This window comes from Vulpes lagopus, chromosome 3 (genome assembly GCF_018345385.1).
Source record: "Vulpes lagopus strain Blue_001 chromosome 3, ASM1834538v1, whole genome shotgun sequence".
NCBI lineage: Eukaryota > Metazoa > Chordata > Mammalia > Carnivora > Canidae > Vulpes > Vulpes lagopus.
The window spans coordinates 152,363,178-152,388,979 of NC_054826.1; the positions used below are offsets into that span (position 1 = coordinate 152,363,178).

General features: G+C 35.8%; 1 protein-coding gene and 1 long non-coding RNA gene across 2 annotated transcripts; one reads left to right on the plus strand and one right to left on the minus strand.

Annotated features, from left to right (window-relative positions):
* Positions 1-423: 423 nt before the first annotated feature.
* Positions 424-22,463, minus strand: RPF1 (ribosome production factor 1 homolog). Its single transcript, XM_041750608.1, has 9 exons — positions 22,209-22,463; positions 20,575-20,631; positions 18,302-18,382; positions 9,028-9,123; positions 8,327-8,480; positions 2,190-2,272; positions 1,585-1,766; positions 1,267-1,393; positions 424-653 (listed from the first exon to the last, which is right to left on the minus strand). Exons 1-9 carry the CDS (start codon positions 22,434-22,436, stop codon positions 612-614), a joined length of 1,050 nt encoding a protein of 349 aa, XP_041606542.1. The 5' UTR covers positions 22,437-22,463; the 3' UTR covers positions 424-611.
* LOC121488213 lies at positions 21,724-25,412 on the plus strand. Its single transcript, XR_005986994.1, has 2 exons — positions 21,724-22,312; positions 23,828-25,412. It is a non-coding gene; the product is annotated as an uncharacterized LOC121488213 (long non-coding RNA).
* Positions 25,413-25,802: the final 390 nt, after the last annotated feature.

Here is a 25,802-nt window from a genome sequence, read left to right on the forward strand (position 1 = left end):
AAACTTGAGAGTTTTAAACAATTTTTGAGTGGAACACTATAGGACAATGTAATGAAGTGTACAAAAGACAAAAAAAAAAAAAAAAAAAAGGAACCAAAGTTTAGTTTCAGTAATTTGCAACTTAAATTTTAGGTCTTTGTTAAACCATTTTGCTTTAAAATTTTTACCATCTGAAAGGCTTAAGGAAATATTAAAACATCCCAGAAACCTGGGCTCCCAATATATATTCATGCAGGAAACAGAATTTAAAACTATGTGCCAGACCCAAGATTAGTCTGGTATAAAACCACTGGGTTAGTGTCTTAACAATGTATTTTCTCTCCAGACTCATGTTCCACGAGAGTTACTATTCTGAATCTTGATTTCAACTTATGATTACCTAGGAATAAGAGAATTAAGTTTTGGGAAACAAACTGCAACTTCTAAACTCACCAAAATGACTTTTATTTGTATGTGCTACATAAACAGTGAATGGTAACTCATGGCACTTGTTACTTGGTCCAGACATGAAAAGGTTTATGGAACCAGTAAATGACATTTTAAAAAGGGTCTTCTGTCATAAATCCAAAGTAGACCTGTTTAGCACAATTCAATACTATTCCTTCAGTATTTTATAAATGGAATTTTCTTCTACTTGTATCCATTTCCCGGGGCTGAAAATTAGGAAAGAAAAAAAAAAAGTAAATCTATAGGTAACACTGCTTAAAAAAAGCCCTTCTGGGTCCATTCTGGAGACTGAATAGTCCAGGTCTAACAAAGGCATTAGGAGTTACTGTTCTCATATGTATGTGTAATATATATATATATATATATGATTTTGAAGTAAAAATCGTATGTGATTGCTGACTAGAAACAGACTTTAAAATGCTGACGTTTTCATTTATGAGTTAAAATGCTCTCCAAACTTACACAAAACTTCTGTAGCAACAGTTCTCAAACATACAACAGAATCAAACACTGGCTTATGAAGAGTGCTGGGCCCCACTCCCTAAGTTGCTGATTCAGTAAATCTGTGGCCTAACAATCTGCCTTCCTAACAGGTTCCTAGGTGATGCTGCTGATCTACTTTGAGGACCACTATCTATCTCAGGATACTTCAAATGAACCAGGGATCACCAGACCAAAATACCCTATCAAAGATTAGTTCTTTTGAGCTTCTGGAAATCAGAAGTATAACATATGAGCATTCAAAGCTTAAAGTACATGGCTTCCTTCTCATTCCTACTTTTAAAATGATCAAAATGGCTTTTCAAATAAGGCACATACCTTATGGACCCATTCATATTCTCCATATTTAGAATCAAAGGTTCCTTTCTGAAGAGATCTTAATTTTAAGGTAAAACGTGGTCCAAGTTCCTGAATTCCCACTTTCTTTTCACTCTTGAATATGTACCTTCAAAGATAAATGAAAGAATTAAGGGAAAACAGTCTGCATGAACTAAATGGAATTTCTTTAATATGACAGAGTTCAAAAGATAATTTATTTCTCATCTATAGTACTTGTCACAATAGAAAACATATTTACATTGAAAATGTATTTCACGATTGAAGTCAAAATCTAAGGAGTTCAAGTACCTTCCTCACCTATGAAATCTGAAGAATATATAGTCCCGTTGATTATGGAATGTGGCAACTTGCCTCCCAATAAATTGAGGATTATGGGGAAAGAGAGATGCAAACATACGTCCAATAGAATGACCCAGCCTCGTAGTAAAGTTATTCAAAATTACTTCAGGTATGTGTTCTGTAGGGTCCTTGCCTCTTCTCTGGAAAAAGGATGGAAAAAATAAGGAATTAATCTATATCCTGATATTGCAAGTTCAAGTTTCAGAATTTACATGACACAAAAAAATTTAAAGATAATCCTTCTTAATAACAGACTACCACAGATGGCTTATCGTCCCATGAAATAAAGCCTAAAATTATTTTAACATGCAGTGAATACCAAAAAGTCCTATTAGAAAAGTAACCTGTAAAAAAAAAAAAGTAACCTGTTTGATAGCAATGAAGGCTATTGCCTGTCTGCCATAACTCAATTACAATCTCATAAGAAAACTGCCAGTAGATAAAACTGGCTTTAAGCAGGAGAACAAGTGTCATTAAAAAGCAATTCAATATGTAAGTTATAGAGCTGCCTAAGCATATACTGCAAGGAGACCGGTGCCAATCAAGGAATGCATAAAACTTACCTTAATTTCTTTACGCAAACGAACACTGCTCATTTTAAAATGAGCAGTTGGGCCACTTGGCAAGTGACTCAGAATTAATCCATCTGTTTAAAAAGCTAAGAACACGTTGAACTCTGTAATTTAAATTGTGTAAATAACTGGTCCTCTGTATGTCCAAAGACTCCTAAAATCTGTAGCTAGGTAGTTAAGTGTGTGTATTCTGGGTTAACAAAGTTTCCTACCATACTGAAGACCCATAATCAACCCAGTATTTGAGGAAAACATTAACCTATGGTAGTTCCACTTTTTCTCTTCACAATATGATACGTAACTCATCACCCTCAAAAGGGTATGTTGGGTATTCAGTTAACGTAGGTGAAAAGACAAGATGGGCTTCTAGCATAATTTTAGCATTCCAAAGTTTACCTCCATGTTCAGAGGCCTTATAACCCTAAATACGCACTTTGATACAAAAACATATACACACATTTCTATGTATATTTTTTATACATATGTAAGGTTAGTATATGCTGTCAGCTTTGAATATTGTCCCGTAAGACCAGAGACTCCTAAGGTCTTTTCTTGAAGTCAGTCAGTGTTTCTCGAAAGACAAGCTTTTATTCTTGAGATTACTGTGCCAGCCACAAATTAAAATCAACTAATTAATAACCATTTATTGATTGTCTATCACAGACACTTCTACCAGACACACTAAATTATAAATGAAATACAGGAAACCTGCCTACAATTGACAGGGTTAGTGGACTGGAATGCCTTTCTGGAATGCAGCTACCTAAGATTGCTACCTATACAACATTCCTCAAGTCTTTGTAACACAACTTGATTTTTTCAAACACTGAACCTTAAAAGGTCAGAATCAGACTATTTCAACAGCCTGAGTTTTACAAAACAGATGTTGCCATCTTTTTATAAAAGCATCAACATTCTCCCATTAACCCATGGGTAGTCTTCAACTTCCTCCTTCCCTTCCTTGCCAAATTCTATTTACTGCTTTTACCCCCATAAATTCCTCACTTCCATAGCCACCTCTTTACCCTTACTGCTGTTCTCTCAGTTGAGGTCCTTGAGATTTTCCACCTACATTAAAACAGTATCCTAGTTGGTCTGACCTCTCTCACCATTCCAAGTAGATTTTCTAATACAGACTGTAAATCAAATTTATATGTAATAAGCTATGGGATGTTAGTTACTGTTATTTTATCTGTACCACAGTTTCTCATGCTAAGTGAAAAACTAGATCCACCCTGAGTCTTGACAGCTGTAGCTAATTTCAAACTACTCTCACCACAGCACATCTACAGAATAAAGACATCAGTACAGCTCCCATGTGGCCCCGAACTCCCTTTCATGCCTAGGTTTCCTAACTGGAAGGCACTGACACAACCCCTTATACAGCATACATATTAATCCTATCATATATTTTCTGTTCATGCTATTTCAAAATACCTGCCATACTGAACTCATCCATTACGGCCCACTTCATCAATGAGTTCATTTGTTATTGTTTTATATATTTGGGTGCTGCCATGTTGGGTGCATATTTACAATTCTTAGATCTTCTTGTTGGATTGTCCCCTTTATTATGATACAGTGCTCTTCATCTCATTACAGACCTTGATTTAAAGTCTAGTTTGTAACTCTGATATGAAACATTGCTACTCCAGCTTTTTTTGACATCCATTTGCATGATAAATGTTTTTCCATTTCCTCACTTTCAATCTGCAGGTGTTTTCAGGTCTAAAATGTGTCTCTTGTTTCTTTGTCCATTCTGAAACCCTATGTCTTTTGTTTGGAGCATTTAGTTCATTTACTTTCAGAATAATTATTGATAGATACAGGGACACCTGGCTCAGCGGTTGAGCATCTGCCTTTGGCTCAAGGCATGATCCCAGGAATCCTGGGATCGAGTCCCCACATTGGGCTTCTTGCATGGAGCCTGCTTCTCCCTCTGCCTATGTCTCTGCCTCTGTCTTTCACAAATAAATAAAATCTTTAAAAAAAGAATTATTGATAGATACATGTTTAGTGCCATTTTGTCGTTTCTTGAAATTTTTCTACTCAAAGAGTGCCCTTTAATATTTTTTGCAGGGCTGGTTTAGTGGTCATGGACTCCTTTACCTTTGTTTGCCTGGGAAACCCTTTATCTCTCCTATTCTGAATCACAGCCTTGCTGGATAGAGCATTCTTGGCTGTAGATTTTTCCCATTCAGCACTTTGAATAGACTATGCCACTGTCTTCTGGCTTGGCTAGTTTCTTTTGAGGAATCCACAGCTAGCCTTATAGATCTTCCCTCCTAAGTTAGAGACTTATTTTGTCTTACTGCTTTTTAAGATTTTTTTTATCAGTGTAGTTTCAAAGTTTAACTGCAATATATCTTGGTGTTGGCCTGCCTTTGATTTTGATGGGAGTTGTCTGTGCCTCTTGGATGCAGATGTCTATTTCCTTCCCCAGATTAGGGAGGTTTTCAACTATTATTTCCTCAAATTTTCTGGCCCCTTTTCTCTTCTGGCACTTATAATAGGAATCTAATGACATCTGATGTAGTCACTGAGTTCCCTAAGTCTGTTCTCATATTCCCATAATTATTTTTTCAGCTTATTTTCCACTATTTTGCCTTCTGCTTCTTCCAGCCTTGAGTTCACTGTATCTAGTCCTTCCAATCTCAGTTACTGCATTACTCACTTCTGACTCTCTAAATCTTTTATCTCTGTGGTAAGGGCCTCCCTGAAATCTTCCATTCTTCTCTCAACCCCCGCAAGTATCCTTGATTGTTGCTTTAAATTCTCCAGCAGACATATTACTCATATTTGTTTCATTTAGATCTCCGTTGTGACCTATCTTGTTCTTTCATTTGGGATACATTCCTCTGTCTGGCATTTTGTCTCTCTGCCTTCTTCTGTGTGTTAGAAAAGCCCCTTATGTTTCCTGCTCCAGAAGAGTAATGGCTTTGTGAAGTAGAATATAGGGTCCAGGGCCTGGCACATCAGGGAGTAGTAACTCTGGTGTGTGTTGCATGCACTCTACTGTTGCATTTTGGCTGCTCTATCTCCTTTAGGCCAGTTATCTGCGGAGGCTCTCCTTGCCTACCATGGGCAGTGTTTGGCCCTTGGCCAGAATGTGGCAAGTTTTAACTAGGTATGCTCTGATCTGCTTGTTAAATGTGACCTGATACATCTTTCTCTACAACTGAACCTCAGCAGAACTCTGGTCAGAAGACATGGTGCTGGTCTTCTGGGGAAGGGGCTCAGCACCTTAGGACTGAAGTAAGCTTGACTAAGAAGGTCAGTACTATTGAGGCCCACTTCAAATGCCACTTCTTTTTATACAGTTAAAATTAAGTTTTAAATCTCAGCTGTCAGTGGTACTTAACTTTAGCACTTGCCATTTGAGTTATAATCATATAAATGACTTTCTTCCCAACTAATCTGTTAACTCCTGGAAAATAGATTTGTTTCTGATAAATACTAGTGCCTAGCACGTAGCAGATTATCAGTAATGTTTGAATTCTTTCCTACTTTTCAAAAATTCACCACAGGTTCAACTTCATAAGGTATAACCAAAAGTATTTCCAGATCATTTGAACTCTGAAAAGAATCATAAAATCTCAGGGTGCTAAGAGAAGTAAAGGTTATTTCTTCCAACCAGGACTTGAATTCTCTCTAGAACATTCCCACTAAAATGTAGTTTCTGTCAAAAGAAAACTACAAAATCCAAAATTATCAGTTCCTAAGTACCTGCACTGTACAAAAACAAAAAAAACAAAAAACCTTATTTCTAATTCCTAGCATAAACCATGAAGAATAGGAGTCATTATTCCTATTTCAGTAACAAGGAAAAAAGGTTGAGAAGGATTTTAGGCAGATTAACTCAAATTTCAGATCTAGGTGGCAGATCTTAATGGATGGGATTACAGCTGTGCACAAGCCCTAAGGCACAGAGGCATTCTGTTATGATTGAGGTGAAACTAACTTTTAGTACCCAAAGGACAAGAATGCAAAACAGCTTACAAAAGCCTGCCAAAACTACAGCACAAAGAGTTACTTAGCTCAAATTTCCATTTAGAAATACTGAATAGAGGATGTAGGTCTCCAGAAAAAAACTTCCATGCTTTTACTAAAATGCCAGACCAGGCAATAAGCCTTGGAAACATAATACATTTATATGATCTTTGTGGGAACCCTGAAGATTTAGGTACTATTTCGTATGTTAAAATATGAGAACCAACTAGCTAAGAAACTTGACAGAAATTACAAAAATAGCAAGTAATGAAGTCTGTATTTGACATCACATCTGTCTGACCCAAAGCCACTGGACCACAGTTTAGATAGTTGAAAAAAGCTCTTTTCTAAAGTAAAAAGTTTGTATCTCCATTAATTTCCACCATTTGGCTACTACTACTCTTTTACAGCAGCCCTTCCAGTTTGTCATGCGTCCATATTCTAATTTCCCACAGGCCAAATATCCTCAATTCTTTCAACTTTTCTAAGTGTCATCATTAGGGGTCATGACTTATTATATGTAAGCCCACATTAGGTCTCTAGGAATCATACTACCATTTCTATTATGGTAACTACAAATTATTCTCCTTTTAATTATTCTACACATTTTATCTGGGTCATGGCAAATACCCACATTTCCTATTTCCCATCCTTCTTCCATTTGCCTCTCTTGTATCTTTCTCAGAGTAGCAAAGTCTCATTTATGAGTTTACGCAGATATTCTCTGAAGCCAAGATATGTGACTTTATTCAGAGTTTCTAGGCCTTATGTTATCTTTTTATCCAAGATGGACTTCTAGTGCCCCTCACCAATGTACTTACTAGTCTTGAAAACCATGCTCTGTTAATAGAGAACACAAGCATTTAGGACGTCCTCTTTCCTACTTCTTCCACCAACACTTTGCCATCAACTGCATTACTACATATCAATTATAAAAGAAAATGTAGTATCTCTGAAATTATAAAAATTAACATCCAGGCAAGATTGTACTTATAAAAATTCCATTCAGTAGCATTAGGACTTGTAGAAACTGCATTAATTCTATACTTGAAACTTACAATCTTGGGATATACACACACACACACACGTATACATGTGTGTGTGTGTGTGTGTGTATATATGTTTACACATATGAGTATAATCTCATATTAGGATTAATTATTCTAGTTATTTCTCTATTATAAATTTGGTCTGTGTACTGATGGTACCTTAATGATCTGAATTCACCCTACAAGGTGTCCAAAATGGTAACCAGAAAAATATTAATACATTCTGGGTAAAAAGACAATACCATTTCATAAGTAAACGAGAACTTAAGCTTCCTAAAGGCAACAGATGGTATAAATGAAGTTTATATACCTATACAAAATAGCTCAGCTAAAACAAGGATACAATGTTTATTGAATTGATGAATGCCTGCTTGCAGCCTTAAAATGATGATAGTTTTTTAACTGTCAAAAATAAAGAGAGGATCATAGACTTTGACACTTTATATTGGGAGATAGTTTTAAGAAAGCAGCAACTAACTACATCAAAAACGTGTCTTCTGGAATAGTTAAGTATTCAAGAGATTTTAGTTATTTTGGTACATTAACCCATAATCCAAGCCAAATTATAATATGGCCGATAAAACATCACATTAGAAAGATAATTTTATTCTATTTTTGTCTCTGGAAAGCAACTGGTACAAGTGGATAATGTCTTTAACTTATATTGAAAATAATAAGGCCCTAAGTGTTGGATTAAAAAAAAAAAAAAAAAACCTTTTAAACTATTAAAAAAAAAAAAAAAAAGCAGTGTTCATTGATTAAAAAAAAAAAAATGTTATTCTGGCAACAGCAAAGTCCTGCCCTATTTTTGATGAATCCTTAATAATTTTAATCAACCCACTCAAATGATCATCTTTAAAATTAATGAGTTCAGAGGGGACGCTGGCAGGTTTTGCCAGAGTGCACACTCTATCCTCTATTTTCCTCTTTAACCATACTATCTACTCTACATTTTTGTTAGTCCACCCATAATTTTCTAGTCTAAAAAAGTTATGTTCTGAAAGTTATAGAAAACATCTCCTTATTCTTTCAAATATATCTTAAAAGAGGATGATGGTGAAATAGGAAAACTTTAATAAAGAAGGATACTTGGTATTTTACGATCTTCATTAATAACTATCAGATCTGTGAAATCTCTTGAAATGCACTGTGGAATAATTTTTTTCAAAGCCAGTCCTCTTCTGTAATAAACATGTGAGTTTGGTATAACTGTGGAGAGCTGTTCACAGAGTCGTACTGTTCTCTGCAAAACAAAAAACAGAAATCTTCAAAAGTGAAAAGGAATAAAAATTTTTAATGATTAACAGAAGTGTTATTAAAAAAGAACAAGGGTAGGGAAAGAATGAAATCTGAACAGTATTTAACCCTTATCAAAGGCTGATCATCCTAAAGTGGTGGTTCTCAACTGGGGGTGATTACTTGGCAATGTCTAGAAATATTTTTGGTGGTTGTGATTAGTGGCAGTGGTGGGGATGGCTGGTAGTGGTATCTAGTGGAGAAGCCAGGGATGCTACTAAACATCCTATAATGAACAGGACAACTCCCATAATAAAAAAACTATGCAGCCCAATTTGCTAATAGTGCTGAGACTGATAAACCCTATCCTGCAGAACCATGCTTCGAGAACCTATAACCTATATCACATCACAGTATTCATTTTATTTACCTTATTCATAGGCAGTATCTATGGCAATTAAAAATAATTTAACTCAGATCTTCTGAAAATAGTCTTTTAAATAGTAATGTAAAAAAATTAAGAATTCAATAACTATACTGAGCGATATGTTTACCCCATGAGGTCTATCTGATGTTGTGATAAGAATCTTGGGAGAAGTTTGTCTGTTGAAGTAAGATGCAAATTCATCTGTAGCTTCATCATAAGCAACCTGTGAACAGAAAAGATAATTTTATATCAAACACTCCTCTAAGCTACAATCTTAAAAGCTGCTCCAGCAGGATTCTATGACACTGACTACCTTCCTAAGCTGATATGGGATCTAAAGAAAGTCAATAGGGACTTCTATTAATGGCAACATGAATAGGTTGGGTAGAATATTTATTTGTAGAATACAAGTATAAAACTGGAAAAAACTGTCAAAAAACAATTTCAAGACACAAGCTGTGTTCATTCTTCTCATGATTTATTTGTTTACTTTGGAAGGGGAAGAGAGTGTAAGAAGGGGGAGAGGCAGAGAAAGATGGAGAGAATCTCAAGCAGACTCTATACTGAGTGCAGAACCTGACCCTAGGACTTGATCGCATGACCCTGAGCCAAAATCAAGAGTCAGGTACTTAACCAGGTGAGTCACTCAGGTGCTCTGAGCTGTGTTCATTCTTGAAAAATGGCTAGGGCTATAGGCTAGAACATCAGGAATCTTGCTTAGAAATATTCCATTTCTTCTATCAACATGGCTGTGAAAATAGTAACTTTATTAACTTCAGGTCTGATGGTAGGCAAGAACCAGCAATCTTGAATCCAAGGGTGGTGGGCTGTATCTGGGAAAGGTGGGTTTGAAAACCCTTGCTTTGCTACTCCAAGGTTACTGGCCCAGTTCAGAGTGGGTGTGGACCAGCCAAAAATGTAAAGGAAAGCTAAAGAAGTGAAAGAACCATAAAGGGGCTGGGGCTGCAATAATCTCCACGAATCTCTGGCTGACAGCTGAATTACACATAGGAGAGTTCTAAGAAACCACTTCATATGAAAGGCTAGGAACACTTGAGAACTGGCTGCAACTTTCAATGCAGTCCTCAACACACACCCAGCTCAGCTGATAGACGTTTAGAGGCTCAAGGTATCTCAACATAATCTCCACCCAAATCACTGGCTTACCATTAAGCCACACAAACACAGGGACAATCTCTAGGAAGCCAGGCTTAAAATAACAATTAAAAAAAAAAAAAAAAGTAGAGACACATAGTGCTGATAAAGGAAATTCAACTTTTAATGTTTGTGGGCCCTGCTCCTGGGATCCCAAGGAAGCCATACTTTTACCAAGTATGGTAAATGTTCACCAAACTTCAAAGCATGCACTCTATTTCTACCCTACCACACACTGTATCTGCTTTGTTAAAAAATAGTAACCTAAAAGAAACATTTAAAACTAAACAGGAGTAAAAATCTCCCTAAATTCTGTTCCCATACCTCCAAAGCCTAAAATCTTGCACATACTAAAACCATAAGATAAAGTTTGTAATTTTCTGAAATGCCTTTGTCATGATGACTTGCAACTCTCAATGTAACAAAAAACATATATAAGCTGTATTAAACTTCCTTCTCCAGAGAACTCTCTTCTCTGTCAAGATATTATATATCCTGGGCAGTGTCCTACTGGGCTCTCTTCCTTTTCTTTTTCTTTAGAAATCCTAAAAGATTTGTTCACCTTGCACTGATAGTGCTACTCATGGGAAGACAGATTCATTACAGATTTTAAGTCCAGGCAAGTTACTAGAACAAAAAAAATCAAACAATAGAACAGTCTAGTTACTATAATATATTGCCTAAAATGTTTAGCTTTCAGCCAAAAAATTAGATATGCTAAGGAACAGTAAAGTATAACACATAATCAGGAAAAAAAGCAGCCAATAAAAACTGTCTCTGAGTGAGCCTACATGTTGAATTTAGTGAAAATTTCAAAGTAGCCATAATAAATATATTCAAGGAATTAAGAGAAAACAGGAGCTTAATGCAGATCTAAGATGGCAAGAAAAAAAAATCAATGAATTTGAAATTAGATTAATAAATATTCAATCTGAATAACAGAAAAGAATCATTTAAAAAGGGGCAAAACTAAAGAAACCTGTAGGACAATGTTAACCATTTCAAAAGTGTGTGAAAAGAAGTCTCTGAGGAAAGAGAAGGTAGAAAAAAGTATCTGAAGAATAATGGGTGAAAAATTCTAACATACAGATACAAGCTCAACAAACCCTAAGTAGGATAAAAAAGAACAAGAACCTAAACAAATCAAAGTCAAACTGCTAAGAGCCAAAACAACATTCTGAAAGAAATAAAAATCATGTGCAGGGGACAACTATTAAAATAGCTGATTTCTCATCAAAAATTATGAAGGTCAAAATGCAATGGAATGGGTTCCAAATAATCAAAAAAAAAAAAAAAAGTCAACCAAAAATTCTATAATTTGCAAAATTCTTTCAAAATTGAAGGAAAAGAAGCATATTTTCAGATAAACAAAAACTGAGATAATTAGCTATTAGATCTATTATAAAAACAAAAACATAAGGAAATCCTACAAGCTGAAAGAAAATAAGACCGGATGGTAACTTAGCTCTAAAGGAAAAGAAAGAAGAGTACTATAAATGGTAAATACAAAGTTACCATAAAAGACTCTTTGTGTGTGTTATATGTGTATACTCTTAATTTCTTTTTTTTTAATGATATTATTTAAAGCAGAAATTAAAACACTGGATTTATAACCTAGGCAGATACTGTATATATGACAACACCATAAACAAGAGTGGAGGAAACAAAGCTATGCTGGTGTAAACCTGCTACAGTTTACCAGAATCACGTCTGTATTTACCTGACATAGTGATAAATTAAAGAAGGAAAAAAAAAAAAAAATTAAAGAAGGATATAATTCCTAGAGAAACTGCTAAAAGAAGCTTAAATATAAAATTTAAAAGATTAAAATGAATTAAAATAGCATACTAAAAGATATTTTTTAATACAAAAGAAAGCAGTCAAGGAGGAACAGAATAAAGATATGAAATCTGTTGAAAAAAGCAAAATGGCAGATGTAAATATAACTACATCAAAAATCAACATTAAATACTAATTGTCAATAAAAGAACAAAAGAGCAATATCCAAGCATATGATGCCTGTGACACTTTAAATTCAAAGATACAAACTGGTAAAAAGTGAAAGCATGAAAAAAGAAGATATACTATAAGAAAGTTTGTTGGCCATGTATATGAGACAAAACAGACATTAAGAAAAGAAATGTTGCAAAAGAAAAAAAAAAGAAATTTTGTAATGGGCAATTTAAGGGATGAGACAATAAGAGACACTGGATTAAGAACCAATACGTTAGGAAAATTTAATAATTATAAATGGGCATGTATCCCCAAAAAAAGTTAAAAAAAATTTTTAAATAGGTATGTACCTAACAACAACAAAAAACAAACACAAATACATGAAAGCAAAACTGAAAGGAATGGAAGAAATGAATAATCAACAATTATAGTTGGAGATTTCAATACTCCTTTCTCAGTAACTGACAGAATTAGGAATTCAGCAACTATATAGAAAACAGGAACAACACAATCAATTTAAAACTCTCAAAACAGCAGAATATACATGTTTTCCAAAGGAACACAGAACATTGTACAGAACACAGAACATTGTACAGAAGAGATCTTGCCCCAGAACACATCTTTACTTGAAAAGGACTAAAATCAAACAGCGTATGTTCCAAGAACCACAATAAAACTGAACTAGAAATCAACAGCAGAAATATATCTGGGAAATCCTCAAATATTTGGAAATTAACACACTTCCTGATAATCAATGAGACAAAGAAGAAATCGCAAAGAAAAAATCACAAGATATCTTAAAGATATCTTGAGCAGAATGAAAATGAAAGCACAGTAAACCTATCAAAATATATGGGATGTTGCTAAAGCAGTGCTTAGGAGAAAAACCATAGTTTTATTTGATTATATTAAAAAGAAATAGAAGTATAAAATCATAATGTAAACTTCCATTTTAAGAAACTAGAAAAAGAAGAATAAATGAAACCTTAGGTAAGTAGAAGAAAGGAATAAAGATCAGGGGAAAACTAATGAAGGTGAGCCTGGGTGGCTCAGGGATTTAGCTCCGCCTTCGGCCCAGGGCGTAATCCTGGAGTCCTGGGGATAGTGTCCCACATCAGGCTCCCTGCATGGAGCCTGCTTCTCCCTCTGCCTGTGTCTCTGCCTCTCTCTCTTTCTCATGAATAAATAAATTTTTTTTTTTTTTAAAAAAAGGAAAGGAACATAACTGTAGTCCCCCTTATAAACACAGATGTACATACTCTAAACAAGGTACTGACAAACCAACAGTGTAAAAGATAAAACATCTTAATTAAATTGGATTTATCCCAAGAATGCAAGATACTTAACATTAGAAAATCTATTTCATTTCCTACATTAATACAACAAAGGAGAAAAACTGTATATTCATCTCAATATTTGCAGAAAAATCGTAATTACCTAAATATTTTCAGAAAAAGCATCTGATAACATTTTATATATTCATGATAAAAACAAACAACCCTGCCAGCAAGAAAAGAATGGATTTTCCTTAATGCATAAAGAGAATCTAAAATTGAAGACACAAACATTAATGATGAAATATTAGGAGGATTCTCTTTAAAATCAGGAACATGGCACAGATAACACTACTGCTACTTCTATTTATTTGATATGAGATGTCATGAAATGAAAATTATTTAAACAAATTATTAGAAACAAATTTAGGTAAACTACTGTTTAGACGATCACAATCCAAAAATCAATAGCATTTTTATAAATGAGCAAATAAAATAATTTTTAAAGGGATGTGATTTACACTAATAAAAAACATAAAATACCCAGCAAGAGCCCTAGCAAGATTTATGTGTAAAACTGGCATGAAGAAAATTATAAAAATCTTTGAAACACATTTTTAGTAAATAAGACCTACCTTAAAAAAGCAATATATAAATAGATTCCCTAAGTGATCTGCTTTAATTTCTAATTTTATATGGCAGACCAAAGGTGCAGAAAGAGAATGTTCCTGAAGAGATAGACCAGAAAGAAGATGGAGGTGGAGAACATCCTGCTCTAACAAATATCAAAATTCACCATTAAGATAAATAATTAAGAAAATAAAGACGTAAAAAAAAAAAAGAAAGAAAGAAAATAAAGAAGTGATAAAGCAACAAACTGATCAATAGCCCAAAAAAGGACAAACATGTATGGATACCTGATGTATGAAAACATTGTAATTCACTGTGGGAAAGGTTGTACTACTCCAAAGGCTGGGGAAACTGGTTACATATAGTAGGGGCAGAAAAAGGGGTAGGGGAAGAAAAAAGAAATTGTTTTTCTTTCTCATACCAAACCAAGATTGATTCATGATGATTAAGCACATAAATGTGAAAATCAGTCCTTTAAAAAATATGAGAACATATGATCACAGGATAAAGATTTCTTACCTAAGACATACATACATTACATAAATAAATAAATAAATAAATAAATAAATAAATAAATAAATAAATAAATAAATAATTTTTTTAAAAAAAATTTTAAACCTCAACTATATTAAGGACTTTTATTCACCAAAGACAGCACAGAAAAAGGAAAAAGAGCATCCACAAATTGGAAGATACTTATATATATATGATTAGTGTCCAAAATAAAAAAGAAGTTCTATAATCAATAAAATATAGGATAAAAAACTAGGCAAAAGACATGAATGAGCTGGCGTAACGTTAGCAAAAACACAGTGCATATATGAAAAGATGCTCAACCACTTTAGGAATCAGGGAAATGCAAACTCAAACCACAATGAGATAGTCCTTTATCACTGGCAAAGTATTGGTCAGAATGTAGAAGTACTGGTCAGAATGTAGATGACCAGAAATATTACCCTTATTCAACACAAGTGAAAAATGATACAACCACTACTTTGAAAAACATTTTGGCACCACTATATAATGTTGAACATTTAAACATCTCATGACCCAACAAATTCTCCCCTAGGTAAATATTTAGGAAATTTTTACATATTTGTAACCTCTAAGTATCTATGATTTCCAATTTATCTCCAGCAGCCAAGACCTCTTCCATATCTTGTCAATGACAATTCCATCCTTCTATCTTTCTAATTGCTCAGACTAAATACCTCAATACCATCTTTGAATATTCTTTCTCACACCCAATGTCCAATTTATCAAGAAATTACAATGGCTCTAATTTCAAAATATACCCGGGGAAAAAAACCAAACCTTAGAATCAAATTGATTCTCAATACTCATTGTAACTGTAGCCCAAGTCATCATCATCATAATCTCTTTCCTGGAGTTTTCTAAATATCTGTTTACTTCTCTAATTACATTCTCAGTATAGCAACTGATTACTATTAAAAATCAAATGTGATCATATCATTCCTCTGTTGAAAACCATCCAATGGCTCATTTCACTTAAGTATAAAAGCCTAAGTCCTCATGATGGTCAACAAAGCCACTGCTCTGGCTTCTGCTTTTCCCAATACTTTCCCTGGCACCTCTTCTGTAACCCTCTCTCTTGCTCACTAATTTCAGCATACTGACTTCCTTGCTGTTCTTTTTTTTTTTTTTTTTTAAGAAACATCTTGGACTGGAATAGTTGTTCGCATTTGACACTTTTATTTTGTTTATTTGTGTTACTCTAAACTGGTTGTATATAAATTCATGAAAGCAAAGTTTTCCAATTATGTTGAAATTATTTGGCACTATATTAGGCAATTCTTTGAGTCTTTTTTTTTTTTTTTTTTATGATAGTCACAGGGAGAGAGAGAGAGAGAGGCGCAGAGACACAGGCAGAGGGAGAAGCAGGCTCCATGCACCGGGAGCCCGACGTGGGACTCGATCCCGGGTCTCCAGGATCGCGCCCTGGGCCAAAGGCAGGCGCCAAACCGCTGCGCCACCCAGGGATCCCACTTCCTTGCTGTTCTTAAAACACACTGAACATGCTCCAGGAGGAGCTCTGTTAGTGCTTTTGCACTAACTGTTTATATAGTTTTTACACTGGTCATTCCTAGGAAACAAATGAGGCAGAACTGCAAGGAGGCCAATTGCTTTATATCCTTCAAGTCTTTCCTAAAAGGCCATCTCATCTCAATGAAGCCTACCCTGACCATCATTATATAGAACTGCAACCCTAACCAATAGAAAAATAGGCTAGAGACATGAACAAACTGATTAAAAAGAAAAAAAGCATAAAAAGATGTTCCACCTCATTCATAACAAGTGAACAAAAATTTAAAACTACACTGAGATACAATCTCCATCAGACCGGAAAAAATCATTTGTAATCGCAAAATCTTGAGTGAAAGTTTGAAGAATAACATATGTTTATATAATCTCAAAGTATATCCCCTACAAACAGTTATTACAAAGGGAAAAACAAAAAGCTGCATGGGAAAACCAACAATACGTGACTCCTAATAAGAGGCATCAAAACAATATCATATCTGTGGTATACCTGTCAAAATTACAAAAACTGAATATAATTACGAGTAAATATCAAAGTCATATTAGTGATATTTCACAAAAATTCCTAGACTGCACTCTTCAAAAAGTCAATGTCATTAAAAACAAAGGGAGTCCACTAAATTACAAAAAAAAGGAAGAAAAAAAAAAAAAAAAGGCAAAGGAAGTCCAAAGAACTATTCCAAACTAAGGGAGGTTAAAGTCATTGTAACAGAGTAAAAAGCATGAGCTGGAATTTTTCTTTTGCTAAAAAGGATACCATTTGGACAACTGTAGACAATCGAATAAGCTGTGTAGATGAGATCATCATCATGCTCATCATCATCAATGTTAGTTGTGTGATTATCAAGAAAAATACACTTGTTTATAAGTAAAATGCACTAAATTATATAGGAGTACACAGGCTTCATGTCTGCCATTTACTCTCAAGCATATCAGAGAGAATACAAAAGAAAAGCAAGTGTAATATTAAGGAAATCTAGGTGAAGGATATACAATGAATTCCCACTTTTCTATTAATTCTGTATTTATGTCAAACTAAATCAAACATACACACACTCCTATACAAATAAAATTGCAAACTCTACTTCAAGAAACCCTGAATCTACTTCACTCTAATTCTTAACATTTATTTTGGGGAGGGGGGGAGCAGAATGAGAATGAGAGCATGGGGGAGAGGGAGAGAGAAAAATCTCAAGCAGACTCCCTACTGAGCACAGAACCCAATTTGGGATTTGATTTACAACCCTGAGATCATGACCTGAGCAGAAATCAAGCTGGACACTAACTGACTGAGCTACAGAAGTACCCTTCCTTCTCCCTATTTTTTTAACTTTAGTAACCTATCACCTGCTAACATATGATAATTCATTTTATTATGTTCACTGTTTTGTCTCTCTCCCTAGAATGTAAGTTCCGGGTGGGCTGACATCTTTTGTGTATAAATGGCAGAGTGTTTGGTGCACTGATAGATCCCAACTCCCTAAAACAGATTCCAATACACAGCAGGCAATCAATAAACATTCACTGGAAGACTGACTGAATGTATGAAAGACTATAACTGGAAAGGTTAAAGAATGTCACCAACAGGGATCCCTGGGTGGCGCAGCGGTTTGGTGCCTGCCTTTGGCCCAGGGCGCGATCCTGGAGACCCGGGATCGAATCCCACGTCAGGCTCCTGGTGCATGGAGCCTGCTTGTCCCTCTGCCTGTGTCTCTGCCCCTCTCTCTCTGTGTGTGTGTGACTATCATAAATAAATAAATAAATAAATAAATAAATAAATAAATAAATAAATAAATAAATAAGAATGTCACTAACAGCAATGTTTGAAAGCAAACATACCCAAAACCAAACATACTATACCAAAAAAAAATTTAAAAACCTTGATTCTCTCACTGTACTGTCACAAACTATTTAAAGAGAAAATGTGAAGTGACATGTGGATGATTATCTTGAAACCAAGAGTTTTATGAGGACACAGAAAATACCACCAAATGTTATCCTTATATCAAAATGTCTTAATACTACAAAAATCTATAGTATGAATGCTTTTCGAAGGATATTAAAAACAACAGAAGCATTACATAAGATTTTAAACAAAAAGTTCACCTATACATATCATACATTTCTAGAAAATAAGTAATCACTGCCTTTTTCTATAACATTTGAGAAATTCAATTATGAAATCAACTATAGCAAATAATATGCCAAAATTACAGTTGAGTCTATTATACAACTTCACCAGCTGGTACTTTAAATTAAATATCAACATATGAACAAATAATTTATCAAATGTGGCCATCCAAATTTATTTAAGACTTCTAATATTACCTCTTCATCATTAGGATCTACTATAGTTTCATCATATACTCGCTGGTTGTCAATGGTCTTTGGTATAGGCTTTGGTGGAGCCTAAATAAAAGGAAAAAAGATTAAGTTTTAGAAGCAATTTACATTAACAATTTTGCATTTTGATTGGGGATGAATAACAGAAATTTCCAAATATCCAAAAACTAAATCTGTTCCTCATTTCCATCACTACATCAATCCTAATAATAAGATTTTTTTTTCTTTTAATTCTATACAGAGACATAAACATACTGGAAGAATTGCCAACTGAATAAAGACTTAAAACCATGCAAGAGTAGCCAAAAGAAATGGAATTAAAACAATTATCCACTAGAAGAATATCAAACAGAATGAAAAACAAATACAGTTGATGCTTAAATAACATGGATTTGAAACGTGTGGGTCCACTTATTTGCAACTTTTTAACAAGACTATAAATATATTTTCTCTTGTAATTTTCTGAATAATGCTTTCTTTTCTTCAGCTCATTTTACAGTAAGCATACAGTACACAATACACATGAAATACATGTTAATTGATTATTTACATTACTAGTAGACTTCAGGTCAACAGTAAGATTAGTAATAGTTAAGTTTTGGGGATTTTCAACTGTGTAGGAGTGGAGATGGTGGTCTGCACCCCAACCCCCATGTTGTTCAAGAGTTGGCTGTACAAAGGTGTATACATATACATATATATATATATATATACACACACACACATATATACATATACATATATATATATGGCTTTGTTCCAATACTTCCAGATAGCTATTCAGAAATAAGTAACAAAAGCTACAAATCTATCTGCTGAACTAGTAATTCTAATCTGAGGCATTTATGGTAAGGAATGAAAAGGAGGAGCAATTTATATAAAGAAATAAGCAGTATCATTATTATTAATGGAAATGAATAGCAAATAGGGCAAATATCCAACAACAGGGTAATGACTGTGACTATGGAATACTGCAAAATTGGCAACATGCATACTCAGCTTAGACTAAAAAGTTGTATAAATGAAATGCTAAGGAGCAGGAACACAGAATTGTAAGCATACACTGACTAAAACAAATTCAAAACATATGTACACTAGCAGAGAATATGAAGAAATAAACTAGGATTTTATTTTTTATTATTTTACAAAACAAATATTAAGTTTTAGGTAATTTTTAAAAGGAGGCAGTTCTAGGAAGTTATCTTTCAGTTCCAGAAACAAGAGTAGTGAAATTTCCAAATGGTCATTGGCATATTTGTTGTAACTGACTGATCACTGAGAGTTAAGAGGCAAACATTGCTTGATAGGATTCTGCAGGTCAGAACAGTCTAATGCTGGCAATTTCATGGGATTTAACCTAATCCTATTAAAAGAAGGCATGAAAAAGCAGAATGTTTAGTTTTTATATAGTATTCATACTTTCCCTTCCTGAAAAATGTTTATCGTTACTTGGTACCTCACCTTAAGAGAAGGGGGTAGTGGACAGTTGTATGTTTTAAAAATTTTGCAAGTATATATCATGACCTAACAGTAGCTTATAAATAAAATAAAATTAAAAGAAAATAACTTGGTTGTGGATGTATTTAGTAGTTCTATTAAAAATTTCCAGTGGAAAGACTTCATTTCTTATCAATATCACAAAAAGAGCCAAATCCTTTCTGGAAGCATTACCTCTGCTCTTTTTGCCATAATCCATCCAGGTATCTCACTTCCCTTCCACTCCCCATTCTCAACAGAAGAGGTTCTGTCCTGCCCTTCCCCAGTCTTGCCTGACAAAGAAAGAGCCTTTGCTTCAAGTCACAAGAACTCCAACTACAGGCATAGAGCTTCCCCATTCCCAAAGTCAGGAAGATGAGTCTCTGTCTCTCAAACACATAAAACTAAGTAAAATGAGCACATTGAAACAGACATACCATTTATGTGAAATTTTGAAAAAATGTAAAATATCACTATGTGTTCATCCTTTAGGGACACAAAAAAAGAAGTGCACAGAAACAAAACATGGCAATTTCATAAGTGATTATCTTTGGAGGGGAAATTAAATAGGGAGAAGCACATAAAAGACTTTGAATATTATCTGCTAATGTACTGTTTCTAAGCCGGGTAAAGAATAGAAAGAGATTTGTTATTTTATTTTCACATCTTTTATATATTGGGAATATTCTATAATAAATTATAAAAGAAAGTGATACAATATAACTATCAGGGAGCATTCCTCAAAATAAGACAGAAAGCACATGACTAAAAATTTTATTTACCTTATCACCAAGAGCTTCTCTCTCTTTTTTAAGTTTTTTCTTAATCGCCAACTTTTCCTAAAAAGTTAAAAAAAAATATTGAGAAACCACCAGTTATATCACAAACACATGCTGAAACTACACATTTCTAATGCTATGAATACTTAAACTGAGCAATCTTGTAATGTATTAAACGTCCTGACAAAGATTTTCACACTTAAGTTATTATAAACCAAATACGTTGGCCAATCAATAAATAATAAAGCTCTTGCTCCCTCAAAAAAAATCTAAATTGGCAAGTTTGAATACTTAACGTTTTACTACCTTTTTCTTTCACTATAAAGCCTCAAGTTAAGTAAAAAATGTAAAATGTATATCTAAACTAGTTAAGTTGTTTTATTTTGCATCCCTAACAAGTTGCATTTCTAAAGAAAACCACGGCCATGCTGGTTGCTTCTCTTGGCAAGTGTTAAAAAAAAATGACAACGGGAGATGAGTTTTCATATTGTTTCCAATAAACCACCACTAGTTATCCATAAATCTTATAATCGAAATATGTTTTTAAAATTATTAAGAACTTGCAAGTTGAGTTACAACTGTCCTGTAAATCGGTACCTTCCGGAGATGTCTGAACAGAATGCTTAACACACAATCGAATGTACTTTCTCCCCCCACCCCCCCACGAGTGCCTAGCTACCTTCTATCCATCAGGGCTCAGATTAGTGTCAAGAAATCTTCCGGGAGGGCAGCCTGGGGGCTCAGCGGTTTAGCGCCGCTTTCAGCCCAGGGTGTGACCCTGGGGATCCGGGATCGAGTCCCATGTCGGGCTCCCTGCATGGAGCCTGCTTCTCCCTCTGCCTGTATCTCTGCCTCTCTCTGTCTCTCATGAATAAATAAATAAAATCTTAAAAAAAAAAAATCTTCTGGGAGACCCTGCATACGCTTCCACCTAGAATGAGTTAGATTCCCTACGTACTCCACTTTGGCACTTCTATGAGCAAGGCACAATTCACGGCCTCATAAAACCTACCTAGTAAGAGGAGTCAGGCAAGCAAAAAGAAGAGTACGCGCGTGAACTTTTATGACGTAACAAACGCTTGCTTCCAACTGCAATTTATGCACAAATAAGCACTCCTTGAGCTTTATCTCTTCGTATTCCTCTTCGAGAACAGGACGAAGACAACGCTATAAATACAATTACTAGAAACTTTACAGAAATAATTTCGGTAAGAGTTGCTGCCCAGGAAGCGGAGCAGCGCGGTTCTGGGTTTCTATTCCGCCTGTCTTAGGCTGTTGGAACTGGCCCAAGTCGGGTGGGCAGGGAGGGCGTCCAGGTCGGGGGGGGGGGGGGGCTCTGGCTGCTACGAGGGCGGGACATCGGGCTTCCGCTCCCAGCGCCGGGGGCCGAGGGAGGGGCCGGAAAGGAGGAGAATCCTCGACGCTGAGGCAAAAAGCTGAACCTGGCGAAAGTCTCCGAAGTCGTGCGAAGGGACCGGGACACAGGAACGGGTGTCACCCGTCTGGAGGAGGTACCGCCTCCGCGGGCACCCGGCGAGCGCCGCCGCGCAGGCGCGACTCCCACCCCGCACTGCCGCGCACGCGCGTCGAGGATGCGGCGCAAGCGCCCTGCCGCCGCGGCCGCGGCCGTGTCCTACCTTCCGCTGCTGCTGTTTCCACCGCGTGAACATTAAGTGTCGCCGCTGCTTGTTCTTAATTTCCGAAATGCTGAAGCCTGGGGGAAAGGCAGCCGATTTCGGAGGTTGGACCCCACTTTCCGTCGCTCCATCCTCAGCGGCTGCAGCCTCCTGGAGCTCTTCGGCGGACGCTTTCCGCTTCAGGCCTTTCTTTCCTCCGCCGCCGCTCTTCCCCCCGGCCTTCGCCATGCTGTTTGCTGGCCTTGGCGTCTGTACGGAAACGGAAGTAGCTTCCCCCTCAGGCTCCTCTGCTTAGTCTTTTACTTCCGGGGTCAGGAAGTTCTTAAAAAACATGGTCTAGTTTGTGAGCTTCAGCCATTTAAAAAGATGAAATTTAGTTTTGAGGAGAGTTTAATAGAGGATTCGCCCAGCTGTGTGAATACTGTAATGATGAGTTCAGAGACCCCCGTATGGAGTGCCTACTATGTGCCGAGCCAGCAAAATATTGGGACAAAGGAGGCTTTATGGTATAAAGTTTACATCCCACTGGAAGGAGACCTGAAATGAGCACACGAATAGGGTGGCCAGCTATGAAGTAACACGTGGCCCAGAGAAGATAGGGTAGGATAGAGGAAGGTAAAGGCACAGGTTGCAGCTTTTAAGGGGGGATTGTCAGAGTAGCCTTCATTGAAAAAGTTACATTAAGCAAAGACTTGAAAGCAGGAATGGGTCAATGATGCGGTTATTTGAGGGAAGAGCTGCTTGTTCGAGTAAAGCTGTTTATTTAGGAGAAAAGCTGTCCAGGCAATGGAAACATACAATTCTGGGACTCCTAGTCGATAGCAAGCATGCTATGTTTGGGTGACAGCCTGGAAGCCAGGGATAATGTGAGAAAGGGAGGGGGGTGAGGGCTTAGAAGTAACAGATTGTGTCGGATTTTGTGAGAACTTGGGCTTTTATTTTGAGATTCACATCTCCTGGAGGATTTTGAGAGAAGAAACGGCATGATTTGACTTACATTCTGAAAGCGTCTTTCAGGCTCTTCTTTGGAGAATAGGGGGAGGAAGGTGAAAGGAGGGGAGAAATGACAGGAGCCTGAGTGGTTCTTTTTTTTTTTTAATTTTTTTAAATATTATTTATTTATTTATTCATAGAGATGCAGAGAGAGAGAGGCAGAGACACAGGCAGAGGGAGAAGCAGGCTCCATGCAGGGAGCCAGACGGGACTCGATCCTGGGTCTCCAGGATCACGCCCTGGGCTGCAGGCGGCGCTAAACCTCTGCGCCACCGGGGCTGCCCCACCAGAGTGGTTCTAATGGTGAGAAGTGGTCAGATTCTTGTGCAAGGTCGAATTCCTGATGATTGAATGAGGTTCGTGAGATAAAGCCAAGAGTCCAGGGTGACCCCAAGACTTTTGAACTCTGCGACTGGAAGGGTGAGACTAGAGACACTTCAGGTAGAGCAAATCTGAAGGATAAGATCAAGATTTCGGTTCTCAAATAATTGAGTTTGAGACACGTAGTAGTCAAGTGATTGTTGGCAGTTGGGATGTATGATTGAGCAGCAGGAGAGAGAGCTATGGACTAGAGATAAAGAATTTAGGAGTCATTGGCTTATAGATGGTATTTTAAATCATTACAGTGAGTGTGGATGAAGAGCTGAGAAAGAAAAGAAGACCAAGGACTGATCGCTGGAACAGCCTTACATAAAGAGCCAAAGAGAAAAGGAGGACCCAGGAAAGGAGAATGAGAAGGGAAAATGAAGAGAGTGTCATAGAAGCCAAGCGAAGAAAGTGCTTACCCAATGGTTAAATTTTTCTGCAATCCTCATTTTAATTTTATGAAAATGTCCCCCAGAGACAAAAGAATTCCTTTTGCTTTACTGTTAGAAACTGTCTTAATTGAAATTATATGTGTCTATCAACATTGGGTGTTCTGATAATCCAGGAGTTTGGTATCCATACTGCATTTTTTACGCATTTACATTCTTTTAAACAGGATGTTGAAAACATCAAAACTGCATCTTCCAGAATACAAACTCCCATCAAAATCTGCTATGAAGCCACAAGTCCCAAATTGTGATTAGAAAACTAAAATAATTATACTTAGATTTTTTTTTTAAAATGGATTTGAATTATGCAATAAAATAGAGGGAAAAAAGGTTGAGCCTTAAAGTCATTGACCTATGGGTTTGGCTGCAATAAGTCATAAAATATTAAGTTGCTTATTTAAAGAGGAATAGCCAGATCAAAAACAAGGAAGAAGAGGGGGAAGCAAGAGGATACATATCAGCCTTCCTCTAAAAAATACAGACTGAAAAAATATTTTGGAAATATCTTCTAGACTTATTATTTCTCCCTACATATAATATATCCTTTTCTCATAAGGACACAAAACAATCCTGAAATGGATTTAGATTTATTCAGAGGTACCATACAAATGAGACCATAGTCGCTTAACATAGAGACTTCCTATTTTTCCTTCATAGCTTATTTGTAATAATGGTTGTGTGAGTTGAGTGAAAGGATTTCTGTGATCAGAATAAAATCCCTATTCTGAAGAAGTCAAAAAGCATTGGTCAATTCAGCAAATATATATTTAAGCTACCCGATAAATGAACAGTGTGAATGAGTATGACGGAAGCAGTGGGCTCTATATTCAAGTCTGTGTTTAGGCCTTTACTCAGTCACTTAGATGGTATAAAATCTCAATTAAATCACATAATCTCTGTGAGACTCAATATCTTGACCTGTAAATGAGGCTAATTATACTAACATGTAGAAACACATCCAATAAATGCTAATTAGCTGTTTTTATAGTTCCAGGTATGAGACTATGCCAAACATTATGGAGAAAAAAAAAGACATCATAATTGTCCTCAAGTAGCTTAGAGCTTAAAAGATGTTGAAGCACAATTCTAGTGTATGTATTAAATAGGGGTCCGTGTAAAGTGCTTCTCACCTTGATGTCCATTTCAGCTATTTGTTTTTTCCCATTAATTGCTTCATTGTCTGATATTTTCAGGACACGTTTCCAATAGAGTGTATGTTATTTTCAAAGAAACACTTATTTTAAATATTTAATAAATATATTGTTTTGCTTATTTGTTTTAGCTCTGACATATGAGATAACCTGAAATACAACTTTTGGACGCCAGATGAATTCAATGATCCAAACTAATAAATGACCAACTTTCTGTTCAGAAAATTGGATTGATTATTTTACAATATGACTTGAGCTCTTTATATCACAAAAATTATTCCAAAGGCACAAAATATGAATCCATTGCATAAGAATAAGGGGCACCAGTTGGGGCTTAGAAGATATTTTATTTACAATGTGGTATAAATATTTGACAAACACAAAGTAAATTAATGCTTCCTGACTTTGAATTATGCCATATAATTTTTGGAAAGAATTGTTAAAGAAAAACCAACATGAAGGCCACAGTTTGAAAATATGCCTAGCCCAGCACTTATAGTCATGTAACCAAAACTTAAACTATCCTGATTTCCCCAAAATTCTGACTGGCCTAAAACAAAAGTTAAGCGTTTTATAGGTCAATGTCACCTTTATAGTTTCCTAGCCAATCAGCTACACACAATTAAGCTTGCACA

What these genes read in the sequence shown, in the direction of transcription:
- RPF1 (XM_041750608.1), bottom strand. Translation starts at nt 22,436, where the DNA reads ATGGCGAAGGCCGGGGGGAAGAGCGGCGGCGGAGGAAAGAAAGGCCTG. An exon ending in GAGAAGCTCTTGGTGATAAG is followed by an intron (nt 18,383 to 20,574) that starts GTAAATAAAATT and finishes CCTTTTATTTAG; the next exon opens with GCTCCACCAAAGCCTATACC. An exon ending in TGAAGATCGTAAAATACCAA is followed by an intron (nt 2,273 to 8,326) that starts GTATCCTTCTTT and finishes CTTTTTAAACAG; the next exon opens with ATGGATTAATTCTGAGTCAC.